The 22344-nt window shown below is 39.2% G+C and overlaps 3 protein-coding genes across 3 annotated transcripts; all 3 read left to right on the top strand.

Moving 5' to 3' along the window:
- Positions 1 to 2244: 2244 nt before the first annotated feature.
- LOC308286883 (limb region 1 homolog-like protein) lies at positions 2245 to 5426 on the top strand (the record flags this gene model as incomplete). Its single annotated transcript, XM_080728006.1, has 7 exons — positions 2245 to 2263; positions 2822 to 2976; positions 3455 to 3539; positions 3944 to 3977; positions 4395 to 4534; positions 5085 to 5188; positions 5283 to 5426. 7 exons carry the CDS (start codon positions 2245 to 2247, stop codon positions 5424 to 5426), a joined length of 681 nt encoding a protein of 226 aa, XP_080584132.1.
- A 742-nt stretch (positions 5427 to 6168) lies between these two features.
- On the top strand, positions 6169 to 10385 carry LOC308286882 (limb region 1 homolog-like protein; the record flags this gene model as incomplete). Its single annotated transcript, XM_080728005.1, has 9 exons — positions 6169 to 6217; positions 7552 to 7632; positions 7730 to 7806; positions 7914 to 7991; positions 8573 to 8646; positions 9381 to 9471; positions 9565 to 9631; positions 9726 to 9833; positions 10363 to 10385. The coding sequence occupies 9 exons, from the start codon at positions 6169 to 6171 to the stop codon at positions 10383 to 10385; spliced, it is 648 nt and encodes a 215-aa protein (XP_080584131.1).
- Positions 10386 to 14416: 4031 nt separating this feature from the next.
- Positions 14417 to 21656, top strand: LOC308287756 (GTP-binding protein Rheb-like). Its single transcript, XM_080729009.1, has 8 exons — positions 14417 to 14865; positions 16472 to 16543; positions 16642 to 16709; positions 16927 to 17009; positions 17559 to 17615; positions 17718 to 17765; positions 19144 to 19225; positions 19827 to 21656. Exons 1-8 carry the CDS (start codon positions 14814 to 14816, stop codon positions 19917 to 19919), a joined length of 555 nt encoding a protein of 184 aa, XP_080585135.1. The 5' UTR covers positions 14417 to 14813; the 3' UTR covers positions 19920 to 21656.
- Positions 21657 to 22344: the final 688 nt, after the last annotated feature.

The following is a 22344-nucleotide window of genomic DNA, read 5'->3' as shown; positions in this document are numbered from 1 at the left end:
CATCACTTGGATATCCATGCCCATATATGGAGATCGCCGATCCCCCAATTAGTTTCCAAGTTGGAACAACACATAGATCTCCATATATGGAGCTGACTGGATCATCACATATGGAGATCCATGTGATGATCCAGTCAGCTCCATATATGGATATATATGGATATATGGCTCATTCTGACATCACCAGAATGACTTGACCAGCTCAGAGGAAGGGTATAAAGAGACCAAGACTCCTAGTAGGACAGATTCAACCATCGCTCTCGAGAATCTCCAACTCTACCTTCAAGACCATCCACAGATCTTCAAGAACACTCCAATGGACTCTGTAGCTGACCTGTTCTGACATTACCTTCAATAAGTATTTTTCATTGTGCATCTTTCTTTTAATCTGTTTAGCCATTGAGCTTATGTTGGGAAATTATGAAAGCCCCCAGTTTCAATCAATTTCACTGTATCCCATGTTATGTTCTCAACCTGTGGTACATGTACCACTGGTGGTACTTGGAGTCTCATTGAGTCTCCCAAAAAAGGGAAAAAATGAATAAAAACAACAACAGTGGAGTGAAATATTTATATTATACTATATGTACAAGCACTTGGTTTACGAAGGCTCTCAGTGTCTTCAGTAACACTGTTACTGAACACGATAACAACGATTACTATCACATTATAGAGCAATTTAACACTGTTACTGTAACCCTAACCCTAACCCAAGAGGAGGAAATAGGCTACTCAAAGTACAAATACCTACTGTACTGTACTCCAGTCTCAAGTACATCAGCCACTACCCTATGATAGCTACACATCGGTGGGCGAGATTTCTCTGCCAGATTTCTTGGAGTAACCCCCAGGCGGGTCTTCCTAAGACATCAGCGACACTTTTTGGCGACCTTTCCAGCGACCTTCAGAAGATACACCAAGAGATAGGCTTGGAAATGACATACATTGGCCATAGGGTGGCATAAGAGCACCACTCACATTTGTGTTAGTGTTACTATTGTATTCTTTGGCTTTGCCAAGGGCCCAAGGCCTATTCTGATCATAATCCATTGAAATCACAACACACATGATGACACAACTGCATCACCATGCAGCAGATTCAGTTCGCTTAGATTTTAATAGTCATATTGAGGGGAAATTAATCTGAGAATAATGTTGATGTTCAGTTTTTGCTACTGATGATGATGTTAAAGACATTGTGCCTGATTTCCTTCCTCCCGGCAACATAATCATGAGGTATTATGATTATACTTGGAGGAAGATTTTTTCCAAAAAGTATACAGAAAGAGTTAAAATTGGGTTTTTATGTGACCACACCCCCAGTTCATTAAGTATGCATGGATGTCATGGCGTGTGGCTGAAGTTAGCCACACGCACAGTGTTGTTGTGTAGTACAAAGGGGAGGGGATGATATTATGATGTCATTATATCAGTGTAGGCTATTTCAGTTGGGCCTTTTGACTCAGAGGCCTTCAGCTTTCAGGAGGTAACCAAAAATACACAGGGAAGACATATTTGCATATTATAACCACACCTGGGGGTCTATTAGAGTAATGTTAACTCCATAGTATTAGTATGGCATTCACCAAATATTCGAATATTCGAAGTTGTTCACCGAAGTCGAATATTCGCTTTTTCTATTTTTTATTGTTTTCTCTTAAAATATATAGTTTATAAAGCTTGGCTATACAGGAAGTCATACGAATGAGTTGTAGGTATTACATTTAATGTGACTCGGTTCCACAGATAAATATTGTGAAAATAGCAGATCTACATGCTGAGCATGTAGATCGGCTATTTTCACAATGTTCGTCTCTAGCTTACTTAATATTTGACAGTTTGGCCAGTTTGGCCAGTCCTGTAGAATATTCGGCTATTCGGATACTTTGAGGTCGAATAATTCGAATACTAAAAATCACTATTCGTGAATGCCCTACTCCATAGACACATACAAAACAGAAAAAGTACAACACTATTGCACCACCTCTTCAACTGTCAACAGAACAGGGTGGTAACGCAAGTGTGGGCCAAACACCTGCGCTCACACTTCCCCCACCACGCCCACGAGACATCATTTGTTACCTTGCTTTAACTGTGATTGCGCAGCAGCCATCAGAAAAGCAACAACTTATAAAGATACATGCATAGAGGAAATCCTTTGTTTTTTCCCAACTGTTTCAGCGATGTTTAAAGGACGATGGAAATATCAGAAGACGTATCGGTCCGGGAGCAGATTTTTGATAAATGGGTCAGGGAAACTATCGTGAGTATGGTCCTATGTCCTTAACAATTGTCAATCAGTAGAGCCTTGGCTACTGTCATTTCAGTTTGATAATTGAATATTCCGGTAGGCTACAAACAGAAAAGGTGTTCTCCAACAGCTAACCACTTTTTTTTTGTCTGTCATTCAGTATAAAAAAAGGACCCAGATTGAAACAAGACCAAAAGCTTTCTTGAGGTGTTTATCCTTTTTAGTTGACCTTGTACCAGTGAACTGTTGTCATGAAACTACCTTTTCTTATGCAAACTTCTAATAAAGTCTTCAATCAATCAATCAATCAATCAATCAATCAATCAATCAATCAATCAATCAATCAATCAAATCATTCAAAGGTTGACTTGATGCTCAGCAGTAAGAAGGTTTCGTATATCAGAATGTGTCAAGTGGAATCTAGTCAACACTAGTATAGGCCTATATCTATACCACAATTTGACAGAGACAGGAACCCGCAGGCGTGACCACATCACTTTAGAATTGATTTTAAGATCCTATTGTTTGTTTGTAAATCATGAAATGGGTTGGCACTCCAATACCTTGCAGAACTCTTAGAGGTCTACAGCCCCCCAAGGTCTCTGCGCTCCACGACCACGGGCCAGTTGAAACTGGAGCCCCCGAAGGGCAAAACAAAAAAGACCAGAGGCGACCAAGCTTTTTCAGTCGCAGGTCCCACCTTATGGAATGCACTCCCCTCCCAAGTCAGACTGGCCCCCACCATCCGGATCTTTAAATCTCGTCTGAAGACACACCTGTACGCCCTGGCTTTTAATTCCAGTTGAGAGTTCATATGGTTTTGTTTTGCTTATTATTCTCACTGTCTGACGCAGCTGCGTCTTTTATTGTCAGTGTTGTGTTTTCTACTGCTCTTTTTACTGCATTGTATGTTTTTGTTGCTTTTTTTGTATCTTAGCCTTTAGTGTATTTAGCCGTGATTCTCTGTACAGCACTTTGTAAACTCTGTTTTTAAAAATGTGCTATATAAATAAAGTGAATTGGATTGGATAATTTGTGTTGGAAAATGATATGCTCTCACTCAAACCATAGGCAACTCAGTATTTGTCCATTAAGTTATGGATAATGACATCTGGATTGCTTATGTTGGGTTCTCTGTATCTGACATAGGCTATAATAAATACCTCACTCCTAACACAGCCTGTGGCTGTTTTGCTATCACAGATCTGTATCCTACTTTTCATCTGTCTGTATGTCATCTCCCACCTGATGATTGGCATCTTCAAGAAGAACTCTGAGTTCATTTCAGGTTTGTATGTTGTTAAACTGTGGAATTTGAACTGGCTTGTTGCCATTTGCTCTGCACTCTATAATTACACATGTCATGTACTTCCTCCATCAGCCAACCATGTGATTCTAACTTTTGTCTTAATAAACAATTGTGAACAAATATAAATTGACTTCATTGTATATAACATTTTGCCTCAAGACAACTTGCAGGTGAGTTTACACACATTTTTGTTTCATAGTTTCTCCAGCTGTTTTAGCCTCCGGCTGTTTAACAGTAGTTTATTTAACAGCATTGAGCTCTGTTAGGAGTTCAAGGGAATGGTAGCCTAGTTTCGGCTTCTGTCTGGTTTCTGGTCTGGCCTGTTTGACTTGATCATTTTTACTGATCAAAATGATCATTAAAAAGGGCTTCTGACTTTGCAGATAACATTGAAGATGCAGCAGTCAACAAAATTGTGTGAGTAAATTTAGTATCACAGGGCTGTCACAGTTATTACATAATCATCTGATCATAACTATTTGAGACAATTGCTATTATGTTGCATAGTCATCAGAATCGTTTCCATTCATGTGTATAAAACTATTCATACATTTTAAAAAATATGGAAATCAGATCACAGTGTTGCATTGTGATTTTGCTATTTGCTATTCCCACAATTTTTTTGAACATTGTTGAAAGTATAAAATCTTTGGTTATTGCCATTGGTTAATTATAAAATTATTAATGTGTATATTTTATGTTTCAATGTGCAATGCCAAAAATATCACTAATCACAATTATTTGTAGCCTATGTTAATAAATCAAGGACTAAAATCTCATGATCGTGAGCTCCTGACAGCTCTATATTATCCTCTAATTTCTCCTTATCACCAGCTTGTGGCTCTGCACGTTCTCTCTGTCTGTTTGTGTGGGTGCAGTTCTACTGCTGCCTGTGTCCATCCTGTCCAATGAGCTCCTGCTTGTATACACACAAAGCTCCAACATGCAGTGGCTCACTGGCTCCCTTTTACACGGTAATCAAATAAAGCATTTCCCCCTCAGACTGTATGATTATAATCAGGGGTGTCGCACCAAATTCTGGGCCCTGGGTGGGTGCTTTAACTATTGAAATATAGCAGATATACAAGCTCACAGCGTGGCACCGAGTGCCGCGCTGTGAGCTTGTAGATCTGCTATTTTTTGAATATTTCAAGTTTTTTTGTCAGTGGTGCTCAAACTTTTTCATGTCAAGGACCCCCAAAATGATATGAAAGATTTGAGTTACAAGTGTTTGCTTAAAAATACATATATTCAAAGATTTGCACACATTTTCATGACTTTTCAAGATCTACAAGCTTGCAGCGTGGCAGTCGGTGCAGCGTTGTGAGCTTGTATATCTGCTATTTTGCAATGGCTAAAGTATAAAATAATTAAGGCCCCTCCACCTTGGGCCCTAGTAACTCAGTCCCACTGCCCCCCCCCCCCCCTCCCCTTGTGACGTCCCTGATTATAATAAGCCCTACAAGTTATAACAATCGATAAAAAACTGATTTTAAGGTTGAGTTTTCCATTCTCACTTTGCAGGATTCTGGAATTTAGTTTTTCTCTTCTCCAATGTCTGTCTTGTCTTCCTCCTACCCTTCGCTTACTTCCTCACAGAGTCGGAAGGTTTGCCTGGCTCCAGGAAGGTATATAGCAATTTTGTTTTATGAGAAGAAATGTGAGAAATCTTCCAAATGCTTGTGATGAATGTTCTGAATAACCCATGGTGCTGTTTTAAAGGGTGTGATGGCGCGTGTGTTTGAGACAGGAGTTGTCCTTCTTCTCTTAGTTCTCCTGATGTTGGGTTTGATGTGGGTGGCATCAGCCTTCCTCCATGACAACATCGCCAGAGGTGGTCTCTGTGGTAAGCCCCCCTCCTTTTAAGCAATATACAATCACAATACTAATGACCTGTTTTGACCTTAGGAATGTCTTGTTTTGTGATTGTATTTAATTCCAGATGTTTTGGTATATGTACGTAACGTATCCTGCTATATATCTGGTGATTTACTGGAGATATTACATTATTTATTTTAGGACAAGCTAATGACAATCAAAAACTGTCCATGTTGACAGTCAGATACCAATTAATTATCCAGTTTGCACTATGGGAAATATAGAATTTGCTATTAAAGTCACAGAATGCATCTTAACTGTTTCCAGAGTTATGGCAATATTACCTGCCACACTTCTACTCTGGAGTGTCTCTGTCTGGGGTACTGTTGCTGTTATGTAAGTGCAATGAAACTATTCACCGCTAATTACTATAATAACAGACGTTTTTATGTTGGAGAAATGCTTACATGTCATTGTCTTTTGCAGTATGTACACCTTTTGGATTGTCACGAATGTTAAGCATCACAAGGAGGCGACTGGTCAACCCACGGATGAGAGTTAGTACTTCACTTTACTTTTGCATGCGTGCATGTGTGTGTGTGTGTGTGTGTGTGTGTGTGTGTGTGTGTGTGTGTGTGTGTGTGTGTGTGTGTGTGTGTGTGTGTGTGTTTGTGTGTGTGTGTGTGTGTGTGTGTGTGTGTGTGTGTGTGTGTGTGTGTGTGTGCGTGCGTGCGTTAATGACCTAGTGACATTTGCAATTTTTCAGTTACTGGAGGATATTGAAGAGACAATGGGCTGCATAGTTATGGAGGAAGCCGCTCTCATCAGGAAGCTAACAAGTGAGCAACTGTGTTCCTCTGTATTACAGTATATACTGTAATACTGTATAAGAGCTATAGTCCAGTAATTTTAGGCCAGAATTAGGCTAAACCTAAAACAAATTGCAATAGTAGCAAACTCAACTGATTTTGTATCCTCAATATGTCCTTAGTGAGGGAAAAAAAGTCCCAAGGAATCCCATCAGGGCAAAGTTTTGAAAACGACCTACCGGTACCCTACCTTCACTTACTATACACTACACTATAAAGGAAAAAATGACTCCCAAAAAATCTTTTTTTTAATTATTCTGAATCCATTGCAAGCATTTGTTTTGCACGAAAAACATTCCTTGGGCAAGAAATGGCCCCTCAAAACGATGGTTTAGTGATTTTCACAGTCTTTTGGGGTCCGTTTTTAGCCCAAGGAATGTTTTTCATGCAGAACAAATGCTTGCAATGGATTCAGAATAATTAAAAACCCCTAGTTTGAACCCTCACATCCCACTTAAAGCAGATTTTTTGGGAGTAATTTTTTCCTTTATAGTGTAGTGTATAGTAAGTGAAGGTAGGTAGGTCGTTTTCAAAACTTTGCCCTGATGGGATTCCTTGGGACTTTTTTTCCCTCACTAAGGACATATTGAGGATACAAAATCAGTTGAGTTTGCTACTATTGCAATTTGTTTTAGGTTTTTTCACATAACGACTGGACTACTAGGTACAGGGACGTGCTGGCCATTGGGAAAAGCGGGACAACTCCCGAACGGCCGGTTCATTCCCGGTCCGGTCCAGGTCAGCCATTAGGAAAAAATTAAATGTCGGCCTTCCTTCCATTTTGGGGGCTGGGCCCAACAAAGTAAATCGTCACTGTCGGGCAGAAACCTTGTATCTCCAAGTTTCAAATGTATACATTTTTGCGCTAAGCAAAGCCCTGCTTCATCATGTAAGGCCGTTGCACAAAAGTAGTGAAAACAGCAGATCTACAAGCACACAACGCCTCGCATGCGAGGCGTTGTGTGCTTGTAGATCGGCTGTTTTCACTAGTTTAAATCATTTTTAAAATGATACATACAAAACAAACGGTTTTGGACATACAAGGTTTTCACCCGACAACGGCGAAATATAACTCATGTACAGTAATTGGCCCACTGGCTTGTCACTTGTCATGATCTGAAATGGCAAATCATTGAGTAGCAGCAGCGCTATAGAGAGAGATCTCTCTCGCAATGAGGGCCTCTCCAACTCTTTTTCCCGGGCTGAATCAGGGGCCCAGCACGTCCCTGGCTGGCTAGGTAAATAAAGATGAACTTAGTTTAGTGGCTTGCTTGACACTTTCTATCTCTTTTGTTCCCACTCAGGTGAGACCTTTTGTTTGAACTTAAATGCAGAGCTTCTGAGATATCAGTACCAATCCACACAGATTTATCGCACCATTTTGGGTAAGGCCAGTTAGCGCTCTTAAAGCCATATTTTGATCAAGGGTATGAAAAGGATTTTATACAATTATTAACGCAACATCTTTGCTTCTCCTGGCAGAAATGCAGAGGACAGCAACCATATGGCAATATAACCTTGTTTACCCCTTGGCAATGCTGCTGTTACTACCAATAACTGTAGGCAAACACTTGACTACTTGCTCAGACATGATTTCAGTGTTTCTTTTTATTTAAACCAGTTTATCATGAAGTCACTGACACTGACAGTGTTATTCTTTTCCCAGGTAATGTGTGTTCTCATAGTGTGTTTCCATGTGATTGAGTTGCTGTTTGATGAAACAGCCATGCCCCATTGGGTGGAGGTGAGTAAAGAAATGATTCAGGGTTCCCACAGTCATGAAATTCCTGGAAATATTTTGAAATTAGAAAAACATTTTTTCCAGTATTGGAAAGGTTTTGGAATTGATCAAGGGTCCTGGAAGGTCCTGGAAAAAATAGCTATGCATTGTCTTTGGTTATTGATTTTGTTAATACCTCTGAGATTACAAATTAAACATTGGCCAAATTGTCAAATATTAGAGGCAGAAATTGTGAAAATAGCCGATCTACATGCTCACAACGCCTCGCAACGCAAAACCGTGTTATACAAAATTCCTCAACTCTTCGTGCTCGTCATGGTGCTGGGGTCCCCAGTTCAAATATGATTATTTCGGGGGTCACAGCCTGAAAAAGTTGAGAAAATTCTGGAAAAGTTTTGGAAATTAATTTGTAAAGATGTGTGGGAACCCTGATGTTTGACTCCTAGAATACAGGTTTATGCTATTGTTCAGAATATGGCAATCTTACTTATTATATGTTTGACAAAACTGCAACTATACAGCAAATTCCATGGAAAATATCATATACAGTAAGTGTTGATTACATCTACTTTCTCCTCTCAAAGGACCCTCTCTTGGGCACTGCCTCATTCTCCACGTTTGGCTTATTCGGAGCTGTGATTCAAGTCATTCTCATCCTATATCCTTTCATTAATTGGTTTCACAAAATTACAGGCATACCGTTGCTATTTTGCACTTCTTTTGATGTAATAATTAGAGTTTAGCCTAGGTAAGCTACTCATGCTTGATGAACATATATAGACCAGGGGTTCCCAAACTTTTTTGTCTCAGGGCACCCCATGAATATTTTTTTAATCCGTCCGAGGCACCCCTACATTATAATTTTCACTCCCAGCACCCTATATTTATAGCATATCGTCGTGGTGGAAACCTTGTATGTCCAACCGTTAGTTTTGAATTTATCATCTATAAAATGTACTAAACTAGTGAAAACAGCAGATCTACAAGCACACAACACAACACCTCGCGATGCGAGGCGTTGTGTGCTTGTAGATCGGCTGTTTTCACTAGTTTTGTGCGACAGTCTTGTATGATGAAGCAGGGCTTTGCTTTACCAAAAGACGTACACATTTGAAACTTGGAGATACGAGGTTTCTGCCCGATAGTGACGATATTTTAGTGATTATGTTGCGAGGAAAACGTTGAGATAATAGCCATTTTGGTTAGAACTGACTGAAAATAATTAAGTTTAAAATGATACTAAATATTTTTTCAAATGTCCAAATAAATTCCAAATATTATCAAATTATCTACCCTGGACTGCCGTCACGGCACCCCAGGGTGCCCCGTCACCCACTTTGAAAACCCCTGCAGTAGACAAGCTTCAGTTCCCTTAACTGTAAAAAATTCTAGATATCTGATGACTTCATCTGTGGTGGGGTTCTACAGCTCCCCATTGTTCACTGGCCTACAACCCCGGATGCAGGATACTACTATAATACAGGTTATTCACACACACTGTGCCTTCCATTGTTCCTGTCTTTGTCTTTCCCTCGAAAACACTTGACCTGTAGAATTATTGTGTCTTTTTCTGCAGATTATTGGGAACTGTGTATCTCTGCTAGTGCTCAGTTCAGCCCTGCCTGCTTTCTCCAGGACTTTGGGTAGGCTTACAGTGAGAATCAGTCAATTAGCATTTTGTCTTAGGAGAGTACATCGACTAAACTACCCTAATTTGTGCGGCGTTTGATATTTCAGGCATCACCAGGTGTGAGCTGCTTGGAGATTTTGGTCGGTACAACTGGTTGGCCAACTTCCACGTCGTCCTCCTCTACAACCTGATGTTTGTCGGGCTCACCTCTGCCAGTCTTATGGAAACTTTAACGTGGACCTTGCAAAGAGATTTGGGTTGGGCATTTGGTATGTGCTGTATGTGTTCATCACACACTAGGGCATTCACCAAATATTCGAATATTAGAATATCAAAGTCACTATTCGATTTTCGATTTTATTTTTTTATTGTTTTCTCTTTAAAAAATATATAGTTTATGAAGTATTACATTTAATGTGACTCGGTTCCGCAGATAAATATTGTGAAAATAGCAGATCTATATGCTCACAACGCGAGGCGTTGTGAGCATGTAGATCGGCTATTTTCACAATGTTCGCCTCTTGCTTACTTAATATTTGACAGTTTGGCCAGACCTGTCGAATATTCGACTATTCGAATACTTTGAGGTCGAATAATTCGAATACTAAAAATCACTATTCGTGAATGCCTTATCACACACCCACTTACCCTCACAAGTACATAGGTATTGATTTTCGAACTTAAGCAATTGTTTTCTCTTTCGACAGGCCTTCATAAACCATCTTTGACTGTGTCACATTCCAGCATCCCTCTCAGGATCGCGTTAGCCAATGTGATTTCCAAGATGAAATAATAATCATCAAAGCACTTCTGAAATTGGAGGTCATGAGATAGGATATTGAGGTTCTTGTCAGCCTAAAGACGTTTTAAAGGACATGAACCTCAGCAACCTTGACGGCTAAGCAACCATCGGCACTGACAAGACTTGGACCTGGTGGTCTGTACGGAGCGTGCTTATCCTCACATTTCAAGATACTGCAGCTTAAATTCCCTTTAGTGTGCAGAGCTCTATACTGCTTCTGGTCCAAATAACAACCTTTGATTTGATTGATTGGTTGATTGATTGATTGATTGATTGATTGATTGATTGATTGATTGAAGACTTTATTAGAAGTTTGCATAGAAAAATGTACAGTTTCATGACGGTACAGTTCACTGGTACAAGGTCTACTAAAAGGAGATCCTAGAAAAGACTAAGCTTATTTCCACAGGAAACCATTTAAGTATCTCATATAACATTGAATGACAGACGAATAGAACACAGTACTATGCAGTAGATATAGTCAGTAAAATAAAATTAAAAGAATGAAAGAACAAAAAACAGTAAGTTTATACAAACAGAAAGAAAGTATATACAAAGAACGGGCAGGGGAGGGTAGGGCTGGGCTGGGCTAGGTTTGTTTTTACCAGTTGCGAACGGCTGCTGCTGCCTGTAAGTGGTTTTTCAGGGTGATTTTAAAGGATGCTAGTGACAATAAGTGGATAGCATTAGTCATTTAAAAGGTTGACAACTCCCTTGTTGACTGAAAAACAGTTTCCTGTAAATAACATGGAATTGGGAGCATTACAAATGCTTAATTCAGGGATTGGTACTAGGACTGTTTGCTATACTGTTAAATCCCATTTTCACAGCATGCTCTCATTTTCTTGATCAAAGCTGTAAAGTTTGTTTTTCTCTCGAGTTCTAAATAACAATATCCTTTACAGAAATATATCACATTCACATATATAACTATAATGTTTTCAATGCTGTATATGTGGAGGATTTAAAAATATGTGTAAATTGGATTTTTTTATCTGAAATAGATTTGGAACTGGTTGCATTATATGTATGTAAATAGCCTGCGCGTGCGTGCACACACGTGCATGTCCGTGCGTGCATAGGTGTATGTACAATGTATGCATATACCGGTAGATTCATGATGTAATAGTAAGGATTTAAGAATACATCTGTTATAATGTGTAAATATGCCACTATTACTTTTTTTTATTTTTATCTTGTGTGTGGGCAGCCTCAAAATCGAAACTCACCACCACAGGTTTTGTGCACAGCATTTCACTTGATGTCGTCCAACAAGATTTCATCATATCAACAAAAACCTGTTGTCTAAGGAATGAGGCCTCACTTGTTTGAAGGGCATTAGGCCAAACTGGGGGAGTTATGATTCAACTTGCCAGTATTTGTGAGCCTACCTGTACAATGACTGCTACTCATAGAAGGCAGTCATTTAGTACAGTGGTTCTCAACCTGTGGGGTCTGGACCCCCAGGGGTGTCCCCAAATTATTTTGGGGGGTACCCAGATAATTAACTTAATGTGCAACATTGTTATCTCACTCAACTGTAAACAAACCAACTTGCACATTTCTAAAGTGACAATTTAAGCACGTTTTAATACCTCTAACATGACAAATTAAACATTGGCCAAATTGTCAAGTATTAGAGGCAGAAAATGTGAAAATAGCTTGTAGATCTGCTATTTTCAAAACAGAACCGTGTTATACAAATTGTAATGCCTCAACTCTAGTGCTCGGGACCTCAGGATTGGGGTTCCCCAGTTAAAATATGATTATTTTGGAGGTAGCGGCCTGAAAAGGTTGAGAACCACTGATTTAGTAAGGGAACGGGAGAAATCCGTTACATAGTAAAAGTCTAAGTTGTAATGAGTGTATTATTTAGAGCACTGGTTTTGCCAAGTTCTTCCATACAAGGCACACCGCCAAAGGGCAAGTCAAAATCTCATGCAAGGCACATCTGTATTCATAACTAATTTCTAATTTCATGCTATGTATTATAGTGGACCTTCCAAAGTGCTACCACCTTTGTGTCTAACCTTATGCAGCTTATGTTTTATCTGCTCATGTTTGTACATACTGTACTAGCATGGATTATGTGTGTATATATATATCTTTGATTTTTGCCTTTATACCCAACATGTTTCTCTTTGCTGCTTGATTTATTTTACTCAATTCTTTTATTTTCTCTTCATGAAAAAAATAATAATAATAAGTATTACATGTATACATAACATATACTATTTTATTTCACCCACTTATAGCCTAGCACCTGTAAACCTGTGAGGTGACAATAAATAGTCTGATTCTGAACATATCCATACTGTACAAAGTTCTCCTATTGTTTTAAAAGTAAAAAATATTAAATTGTCAAGTTATGTGGATAAGATTTTTTTAGGGTATAAATTTGCCTCTGTTTTGAGCGGCACCACCAAGTATCCCACTGAGTACTGACATAACAATAACAACATCAACAATAACAATAATGACAACAACAACTCATAACTTTTTGTAATGCATTGTATAGAAACCCCAAGGCAGAACTGGGCAGTATAGGTTTGCTCAGCTGTTCAAATTTGTCAGATACAACACAGCTGGCACTATATTTGAGTCAAATAAATTATTGTTACATCAAACTCCCTCAACAAGACGAATACGATAAAATAGGCTACAAACAAAATAATTAGTTCTCTGCTACCTGAAGACAGGTTAGGGCAGAGGTTCCCGAACTTTTTAGCTAAAGAAAGACCCAAAAGAGAATGGAATTGGATGGGACCCAAATAGTGAAAAGAGAAGATCAACAAGCTCACAACACGTTTGCGCCGCGTTGTGAACTTGTAGATCGTCTATTTTCACAAACCCTTGTTAAAAAACAAAACAAAAAAAACGTGAATAATGTTTTGATGTAATAATTAAAAACAAATGTGGGGAAACTACAAGATAAAGAGATATATGTACTCGTGTGACCTATACAAATGTGTTCGCGGCCCACAAATGGGTACCGATCCACCATTTGGGAAACAGTAATGTTTTTTGATTGATTGAAGACTTTATTAGAAGAAGTTTGCATAGGGAAAAGTACAGTTTCATGACAGTACAGTTCACTGGTACAAGGTCTACTAAAAGGAGATCCTAGAAAAGACTAAGCTTATTTCCATAGGAAACAAGTATCTCATATAACATTGAATGACAGACGGATAGAACACAGTTAGGGCCAGTGGTTAGGGCCAGTGTTAGGGCCAGTGGTTCTCAAAAAGTGGATTCCAGGGACTCTCTAGGTTCCTTTATGGTGGTCTAAATTGACGCTACAAGTCTGTAACTCTGACAGTGTACACAAATTAGTTCACCCCCAAAATGTTTTTTCCCCCCTATTGATTAGTCACACCATGGAGACAATAGTAGTAGTAGGGCCTATTTGTCGCATTCCTAAGGCAAAAAAAAAAAAAAAAAAAAAAAAGTTTATAGTCAATTTACCCCCATTGACTCTGGATGGGTAAAACAAATTATGACCCAAATGCATTTGGGTCCCCATCCAGGGCCTTATTTGGGTCCCCATCCAGAATAAATTGGGGTAAATTTACTATAATTACTATATTTATATAACTATAATATATTTTTTTGTCTTAGGAATGCCACGAATACAAAAACATATTATTGAACTCAAGTCTCCATAGTGTGACTAATCAATAGGGAAAAAAAGTCATTTTGGGGGTGAACTAGTAGTTTTTTGGGAGTAGTTCACCCCCAAAATGACTTTGGGGGTGAACAACGGTCTCCATGGCGTGAGTAATCTACAGAAAAAAAGTCATTTTGGGGTGAACTACTCCTTTAAAGTTTGACAAACCACTGGTTTGGGCACGAGAGGAAAAGAGACAGCGGAACAACAGCGGCATCTGCCGGCCAGCACGCGTCCCTGCAGCAGCAGTCAGTGCGGTGGTGTGGTGACGTATCGGCTGGGTGTTTTACGACGGTGTGCTTACACAATGTCAGTTTCCGTCAGTAGTGACTTGCGAAGCGAACCCGCGGCGGAACGAGCCTTTATAGTTTATAGTTCCAGTATAAACAGCCGCTCCGCCGGTTCCCACACTATCGGTGGTTTATCGATAAAGCGCGCGAGAAGCCGTTAAGAAACCGAGTAACGGACTAAAAAAGTACCGAGAGTAACCGTCTTTCTTCAGTTCAACTGCAACAGAAGTTCAAACTCGAGGCCCCGGCGGCGGAGTGGACCTCTCTGTACAGAAAAAGTTTGTTGTTGTCACGTGACGCGAGGAGGCGAATGTGGCGATAAAGGGAAAAAAAGTTTTTATTTGTTTTTTTATTTTTTGTTTTGAAATTAAAAAAACAACAGCTGGTACACTACAAGTTTTTGGACGTACAGTGAACTTTTTTTTTCGCAACGAAAATGCCTCAACCAAAATACAGAAAAATCGCAGTGATAGGCTACAGGTCTGTAGGTGAGTAGTGGTGGTAGTGGCTGCTGGTGTGATGCACTTGGCTAATGTTAGCTAGCTGTGCTAACACAGGAGGCTAACGTTGTTCCAGAGGGCTTTGTTTTCCTCGTTAATGTTGCAGCGTGGCCCGCCTGGGTGACTTTTTGTTTACATTGGTCTGGTTTTTAATGTTGTTCCCACATTATGTACGCGTTTGATCGTTATGGGGGTCACTGTACCGTATGTCTTTGACCCCCCATAACAAGGTACATTTTCAAAGACATGCGGGGGTTGTCGTGTGTCAGCCACATTGTGTGTGTGTGTGTGTGTGTGTGTGTGTGTGTGAGAGAGAGAGAGACCACTGATGTGTGTGTAGTGTGTACACACGCACGCGTGTGGGGATCTGAAACCTCCCTCAGAACTGATCAGTGGTGGGAAAAGTACTCAAATGATTTGCTCAAGTAAAAGTATCAATACTGCAATGTAGAAATGCTGTTACAAGTAAAAGTCCAGAATTCCAAAATGTACTTGAGTGAAAGTACAAAAGTGTTGTTGGCATGAATGCTTAATGTACATGTGTTATACTATTGTATACTCTTAATAATTTATCTACAAAGTAACTACTAGTTACTAAAGCAAATAATTGTTGTGGAGTAGGTACAATATATGAGAGATGTAGTGGAGTAGAAGTAAAAGTATTGGAAATTCACAGGTTAAAGTACAAATATCAAAAAATTGTACAGTACTTGAGTAAATGTACTTATTTACTTTACACCCCTGGAACTCTTTGCTTATGCCCCCTTTACATTTTACTATTCGTCTCCCTGAATGCTTTAACCAGTGAAAAATAGCAGATCTACAAGCTTGCAGCGCGGCACTCGGCGAGCTTGTAGATCTGCTATTTTTTGAAAAAGTCGTGAAAATGTGTGCAAATATTTGAATATATGTATTTTCAAAGCAAACATTTGTAACTCAAAATTTGCTTCTGGGGGGTCCCTGGAACTAGATATTTTGAGATGGGGGTCTGTGGCCAAATACATATCATTTTGGGGGTCCTTCAAATGGTTTGAGAACCACTCACATAGTAGTCTCTCAAGAACAGACCAACTGCGCTCCATTTAAGTGAAAAGGACCTTTTCTTTGACGATGGCCGGCCAGATTGCTGACATAGAAACATAGGTTTTTTCAAAAAATCTTAGAAGGATTCAAAAGACACTTATAGAATCGGGTCAAAATTCTATTTTCACGATTTTTCAAAAATAGCAGATTATACAAGCTCGCAGCGCGGCACTCGGTGCCGCGCTGTGAGCTTGTATATCTGCTATTTTTCAATAGTTAAAGCATAAAATAATGATACACAATAATGTGTACCCGTTCTGAATGGGTGTTAATAGATAAAATGTCCACGTAGGTCAAATCTGAAATATCTTGTCAGACATGGCGCACCCCCAATTAAGGCTATGAACCATACATTTTACACCCAGGCCCAGCCAACATCTTCTTGGCACGATACGTATCAGTTGAAGCTGTTTGTTTTAGGAGAATGTTCCCTTCCCACCAGAGTTTGTTTTTCCATTATTATTTTAGATTGGCCATGATGTCGTCTAATGTTACTTTTTGCCCCGCACAGGAAAGTCATCTCTCACAATACAGTTTGTGGAAGGACAGTTTGTAGACTCCTATGACCCCACCATTGAAAACAGTAAGTTGAAATATTTGTTAAAATGTTGCACCAGAGAGAAAGTTATAAAGTGTGTGAGGGGGGAAAAAATCTCTTGCTTAATCAGTTATTTTCTCCAGCTTTCAACAAAATGGTCTCAGTCAATGGTCAAGACTTCAATCTGCAGCTTGTTGATACAGCTGGACAAGTGAGTTACATGTTGTTGTTTTTTTTATAGTGACAGTTATGGAATGAATGGTGACATTATATTAATAATAACTTAATAACAACTTCAAGGGAAGGTGTGATTTTAGACTGAAATGTCAAATACATTGTTTGTCAAGTAGAAGTTGTAAAAGTCTTAATAATTGTCATTTTACTTGGTGAACATCTGACATACAGTATGGAAAACCTTTTTTCTACAGGATGAGTACTCAATTTTCCCTCAGTCCCATTCCATGGACATCCATGGGTATGTGTTGGTATACGCAGTAACCTCCATGAAAAGGTGAGTGGGTGCTTTGCTTTCATCCTATGAGTAATATTAGCCGCAGCTTGCAACTCAAGATATTTTGTATATATGTTGAATTTAGAGTTATCAACCTCAACCTTTGACAGCCCATACATCCAAACAGAAAAGACATATCTGATTGTATTAAATGACGATAAATTCACCAACATTGCAGCTGTACAGAAAGCTTAAATTATCTTCTTTTTATATGGAAAGTGTTTGTTTCATAACCATCGTAGACATGTTATGAGCTGTCAATAATGCATTCTGTCAATAATAAATTCTGTGCAGGTGATTATTTCTCTAAGTGTTGGAGTTTGGAAGCGCTCGTTGGAAATCACTCAACGGTCCTGCGAACCACCTGTTTCAAAATTGCATATAAAACAGGAGGCAGCAGGATGTCTTGTTATTGAAAACGAGCGTCTCCCAACTCTGACACGAAATGTATTCATCTGGAGGCCAAATGAAAGGCTTGTAAGAGAATGGCTTTAAAATTGATAACACTATCTAATTTATTTTTTTATTATTTATTTCAATCTCTACCAGTTTTGAAGTTGTGCAGGTTCTACATGACAAGCTGCTAGACATGGTTGGCAAGATACAGTAAGTTATTATCATAATAGTTTAATCGTTCAAATGTGAATTTGTCTTTTTTTGTTGTTGTGTGTATTCACAATCTGTTTACCTTTTTCGTTTCTTTTTTAGGGTGCCAACCGTTCTTGTTGGGAACAAAAAAGATCTCCATATGGAAAGGTATTCATCATGGTTATTTAAATGCTTGACCGCTTAATAGAACCATGTATTTGATATATATTCAGAGGAGAGAGACTGGACTAACATTTCGATGCTAGAGCATCTTCATCAGCTGATGAAGATGCTCTAGCATCGAAACGCTACTCTTTTCTCTTTATGCTGGCACCTGAATAAAAGGTCAAAACTGTCTGAGCTGCTCCAGTCTCTCTCCTCTGCATACATTTGTCCCTGCTCCTGTGATGCACCAGACTAGCCGTATAGGCTGAGGCGCGCTGTAGAACCCCTTTGTTCTTATTTGATATATATTGTTTGTTATTTTAGTAAAATGGATAAAATCCGACAACGTGTACAGTGCCCTGAGTTGTGTTGGCAGGCAGAATATGGCATACATGTTTATGAAAACAAATAATGACCTTTGTCACACATCCTCCCCTCTGTCTATAAGTTTCCTGTTCTTCTGCATCTTGTTAAACTATCCACAGAAATTGTACCCTGATATTGTAATATAAGGGTCATTTTGTCCACTTAAACCCTAAATACTTTGTCTGTACTTGACCCCCTTTTTTTTTTCTCTGTACACCAAATCTCTTTGTCAGCCTGTCTACAAGCTCACATGCTCTGTGGTGTGTTGTGACTCATCGTGAGCTTGTAGATCTGCTGTTTCCACCAAATGTTTACCCATTTCCCAGAATGTTCACCTATTATGACATGCCCAGAATAGAATATGAACCCATGTTGAAACAACCAAAGTTGTCCTTTAATAACCCATTCAGAACGGGTACACATTATTGTGTATCATTATTTTATGCTTTAACTATTGAAAAATAGCAGATATACAAGCTCACAGCGCGGCACCGAGTGCCACGCTGCGAGCTTGTAGATCTGCTATTTTTGAAAAATCGTGAAAATTAGAATTTTGACCCCGATTCTATAAGTGTCTTTTGAATCCTTTTTTTTTTTTTTTTATCGATGTTTCTATGTCAGCAATCTGGCTAGCCATGTCAAAGAAAAGGTCCTTTTCACTTAACTGGAGCTCAGTTAGTCTGTTCGTGAGAGACTACTATGTCAGTGGTTCTCAAACTTTTTCATGTGAAGGACCGCCAAAATGATATTTATTTGGCCACGGACCCCCATCTCAAAATATTTAGTTCCAGGGACCCCCCCAGGCGCAAAATTTGAGTTACAAACGTTCGCTTTGAAAATACATATATTCAAAGATTTGCACACATTTTCACGACTTTTTCAAAAATAGCAGATCTACAAGCTCGCAGCGCGGCACTCGGTGCCGCGCTGTGAGCTTGTATATCTGCAATTTTTCACTGGTTAAAGCATTCAATAATTCTAGGCCTAAATCTAACCAAGCATCTCTTTATCTCAGAGTGATCAAGCCAGAGGAAGGAAAGAAATTGGCAGACTCCTGGGGTGCTGCATTCATGGAGTCTTCAGCCAAGGAGAACGAGGTAACGTGTCCATTTCAGATCAATACATCAACACTTGCATGTAATAGGGCATTCACCAAATATTCGAATATCAAAGTCACTATTCGACGTTGTCCACCGAAGTCGAATATTCACACATTTTTATTGTTTTCTCTTTAAAAAATATATAGTTTTGTTGTTTGGCTAGATAGGAAGTCATAAGAATGAGTTGTCAATGGCCCTGGTGGATGAATTTGTTAATGCTCTATACCAGGGGTTCTCAAACCTTTTTAGGCCGTGACCCCCAAAATAAACATATTTGAACTGGGGACCCCCACTCTGACAAGCACTTGGAATTGTAGGTATTACATTTAATGTGACTCGGTTCTGCAGATAAATATTGTGTAAATAGCAGATCTACATGCTCACAACGCCTTGCAGCGCAAGGCGTTGTGAGCATGTAGATCGGCTATTTTCACAATGTTCCCCTCTTACTTAATATTTTACAGTTTGGCCAGTCCTGTCGAATATTCGGCTATTCGAATACTTTGAGGTCGAATAATTTGAATACTAAAAATCACTATTCGTAAATGCCCTAGCATGTAACGCATACAGACAAAGTCACAACTCTTTTGAAATGCAGACGGCTGTGGAAGTTTTCAAGCGAATCATTTTGGAGATGGAGAAAGCGGATGGAAATGCACCCTCGGAGGAGAAGAAGTGTGCTGTGATGTAAAACCTTCCCCGACGGGACATCAGAAAGCTGATTGGCTGAAGACAGGAGGCACATGATCGTCCGCTTCCAAACCCTGCCCTCCTCAGCACCAAGGAGCTACAACATTGGCAATTTGCTACACCATTGTAATACAATATGTTTTACATTGGCAGCCAATTGTTCAGACGGCTTCTTAAAGTTGCCCCACTAATTGAGAAGTTCATTGACAAAGATTATTCCCAGTCCTAGACCACGGAGCATTTTTCAATGAATTAAAAAAAGAAAAAGTGAGACGTCTAGGACTAGGTATAATCCATGTCTTGACTTCAACCAAATGTACAGAAATCAGAAGTGACAAGATTGCCAAATATATTAGTCCCAATTCATTGTAATGAAATGTGTTCATGAAGTTTTGAGACATGATTGGCCTATGTCGCGATACTTGTTGACCAGTCTTCTAGATGCACAAGAAGGGCTGGTATAAATGCCTACTGTATACATTATGCCTGGAACTTGGCACTTACTGTAGGGATTTTTTCTGCCCGTCATATTATACCCTACAATGACCCCACAGTTCACATTACTTCTCACTATTATGTATAACTGGCTGATTTCTTAGTACATTCTGGAGTGAGATTTCTGTCACATAAGTGTCACTGTAACACTTATTTTTCATTGTGCACAACTCAACAACTTCAGGTGCTATTCACGTACAAACTGTCAAATGACTGCCAGCATGGACATCCATTTGTATTTTCCAGCCACATTCTTATTTTTACACTTTTCTGCCAAGCAGATTGGTACTTTCACCCTTAATTTGTACAATTTACTTGTCCTCAAATTGAGTGTAATAAAGCTGTCATATGATGGACATGCCCTTATCTGCCACAAAACTTTTAACATAGCATCTCAGATCTCCAATATTCAGTTGTGGCCTTTTCTTGCTATAGAAATAGAATCCTAGAAACTGGTTTGATAGTATTGGTTCTACCTTGAATGAAATGTCCCCCCTTGATATATTAGAATATTGGAGATAAGTACATAACGTGTATAGACAACATGAATTGCAGTTTTTATATTTTTAACACTGTTGAAGATGAATTGTTGAATAGATCATGAGGGACGCTGATAAAGCTTTAGTTTCACCCTCTTTGATTAAGCCACGGTGGCTTGCATCCAAGTTAATTCATTTACAAGTTTACACCATGATGACAAACACTATTATACCCTTGAGGCCCTTAATGACCTGTTTTACTCAGCCTGTGTAGCCTTACAAAAGGAAAGTATAGAAATGCTATGATTTTAAATTTCCACCATTCTCATGTTCTACCCCTAGTGGTTGTCATTTAGTTTTTACTTTATTGATGAGTAAGTAGTTGATTGATGTGTGGTCGAAGAGAAGCTGGCGATACTGTGTCTTGTGCCTTACAGTTTCCATATTGCTTGATTTATGCTCTTCCGTACAACTGTGTCACGTGCCAAAAATAGCAGATCTATAAACTTGTGAATCTGCTATTTTTGATGCACAACAGCACCATACGATGAAGGTGTAAATCGGGAAACCCCTACCCTTTTTGCTTCCCTTCATGACTCAAGGTGCTCTTAAGGGTTATTATTATTTTTCCTTCTGTTGACTTGATCATGTGGGGATACCTTGTGGTGTTGTGCACCTGAACACCAATATTCCCTCCTTGGTCAATGTTAATTCAGAAATTTTGCTGTAAACAGTTTTGTATATAAATAAATCCTTTACTCCTTTTGATTTGTCATATTTTATTGTTGGTTACAGGAATGCAGTTTTGAGTCTGAACCATGACAAAATTAGCCTTGTAAACCATCCCTGTCATGAACCCTATGACTTAGAAGTATTGGTGCCTGGATTTCCCCTAGTACCCACCTTTCTTTTTTTTTTTTTTAGGTCTGATACCCACATGTCTCTAGTGCCCAGAATTCCTGTTGTGCCCACTCTTCCAGTGGAAAAAAAGTGATGACTCATCACTTTTCACAGCTTTTACGGGCCAATATTTTGCCCAAGGAATGTTTTTCATGCAAAACAAATGCTTGCAATGGATTCAGAATGATGAAGAACCCGTAGTTTGACCCCTCACATGCTACTTAAAGCAGATTTTTTTTCTTTTTTGAATATTTCTAGTGGAGTCAATGGGACAGTGAATATACAAATGGCCATAACTTTTTTTCGCGACCTTTCCGGCAGAGCAGGCCTCTGATTCTGTGGACCTTAATGACCAAACTAATAGATAAAACAGAAATAAAAAGTGCGGCAGAACATCACAGGTTCAACCCTATTCCTTGAGCTTTTGGGCATTTGGATCCCCGACTATAGGTTTCCCCTTGTACTTTTCTGAGGTCTTGTGTCCACTCTGTTGATGCCCACATGTCTCTAGTGCCCACTGTTCCAGGTGCCCACATTTCTGTTGTGCCCACT

This window comes from Nannobrachium achirus (assembly GCF_963921795.1).
Source record: "Nannobrachium achirus genome assembly, chromosome: 6".
NCBI classification, from domain to species: Eukaryota; Metazoa; Chordata; class Actinopteri; order Myctophiformes; family Myctophidae; genus Nannobrachium; species Nannobrachium achirus.
This window is presented reverse-complemented; position numbering and strand designations above follow the sequence as displayed.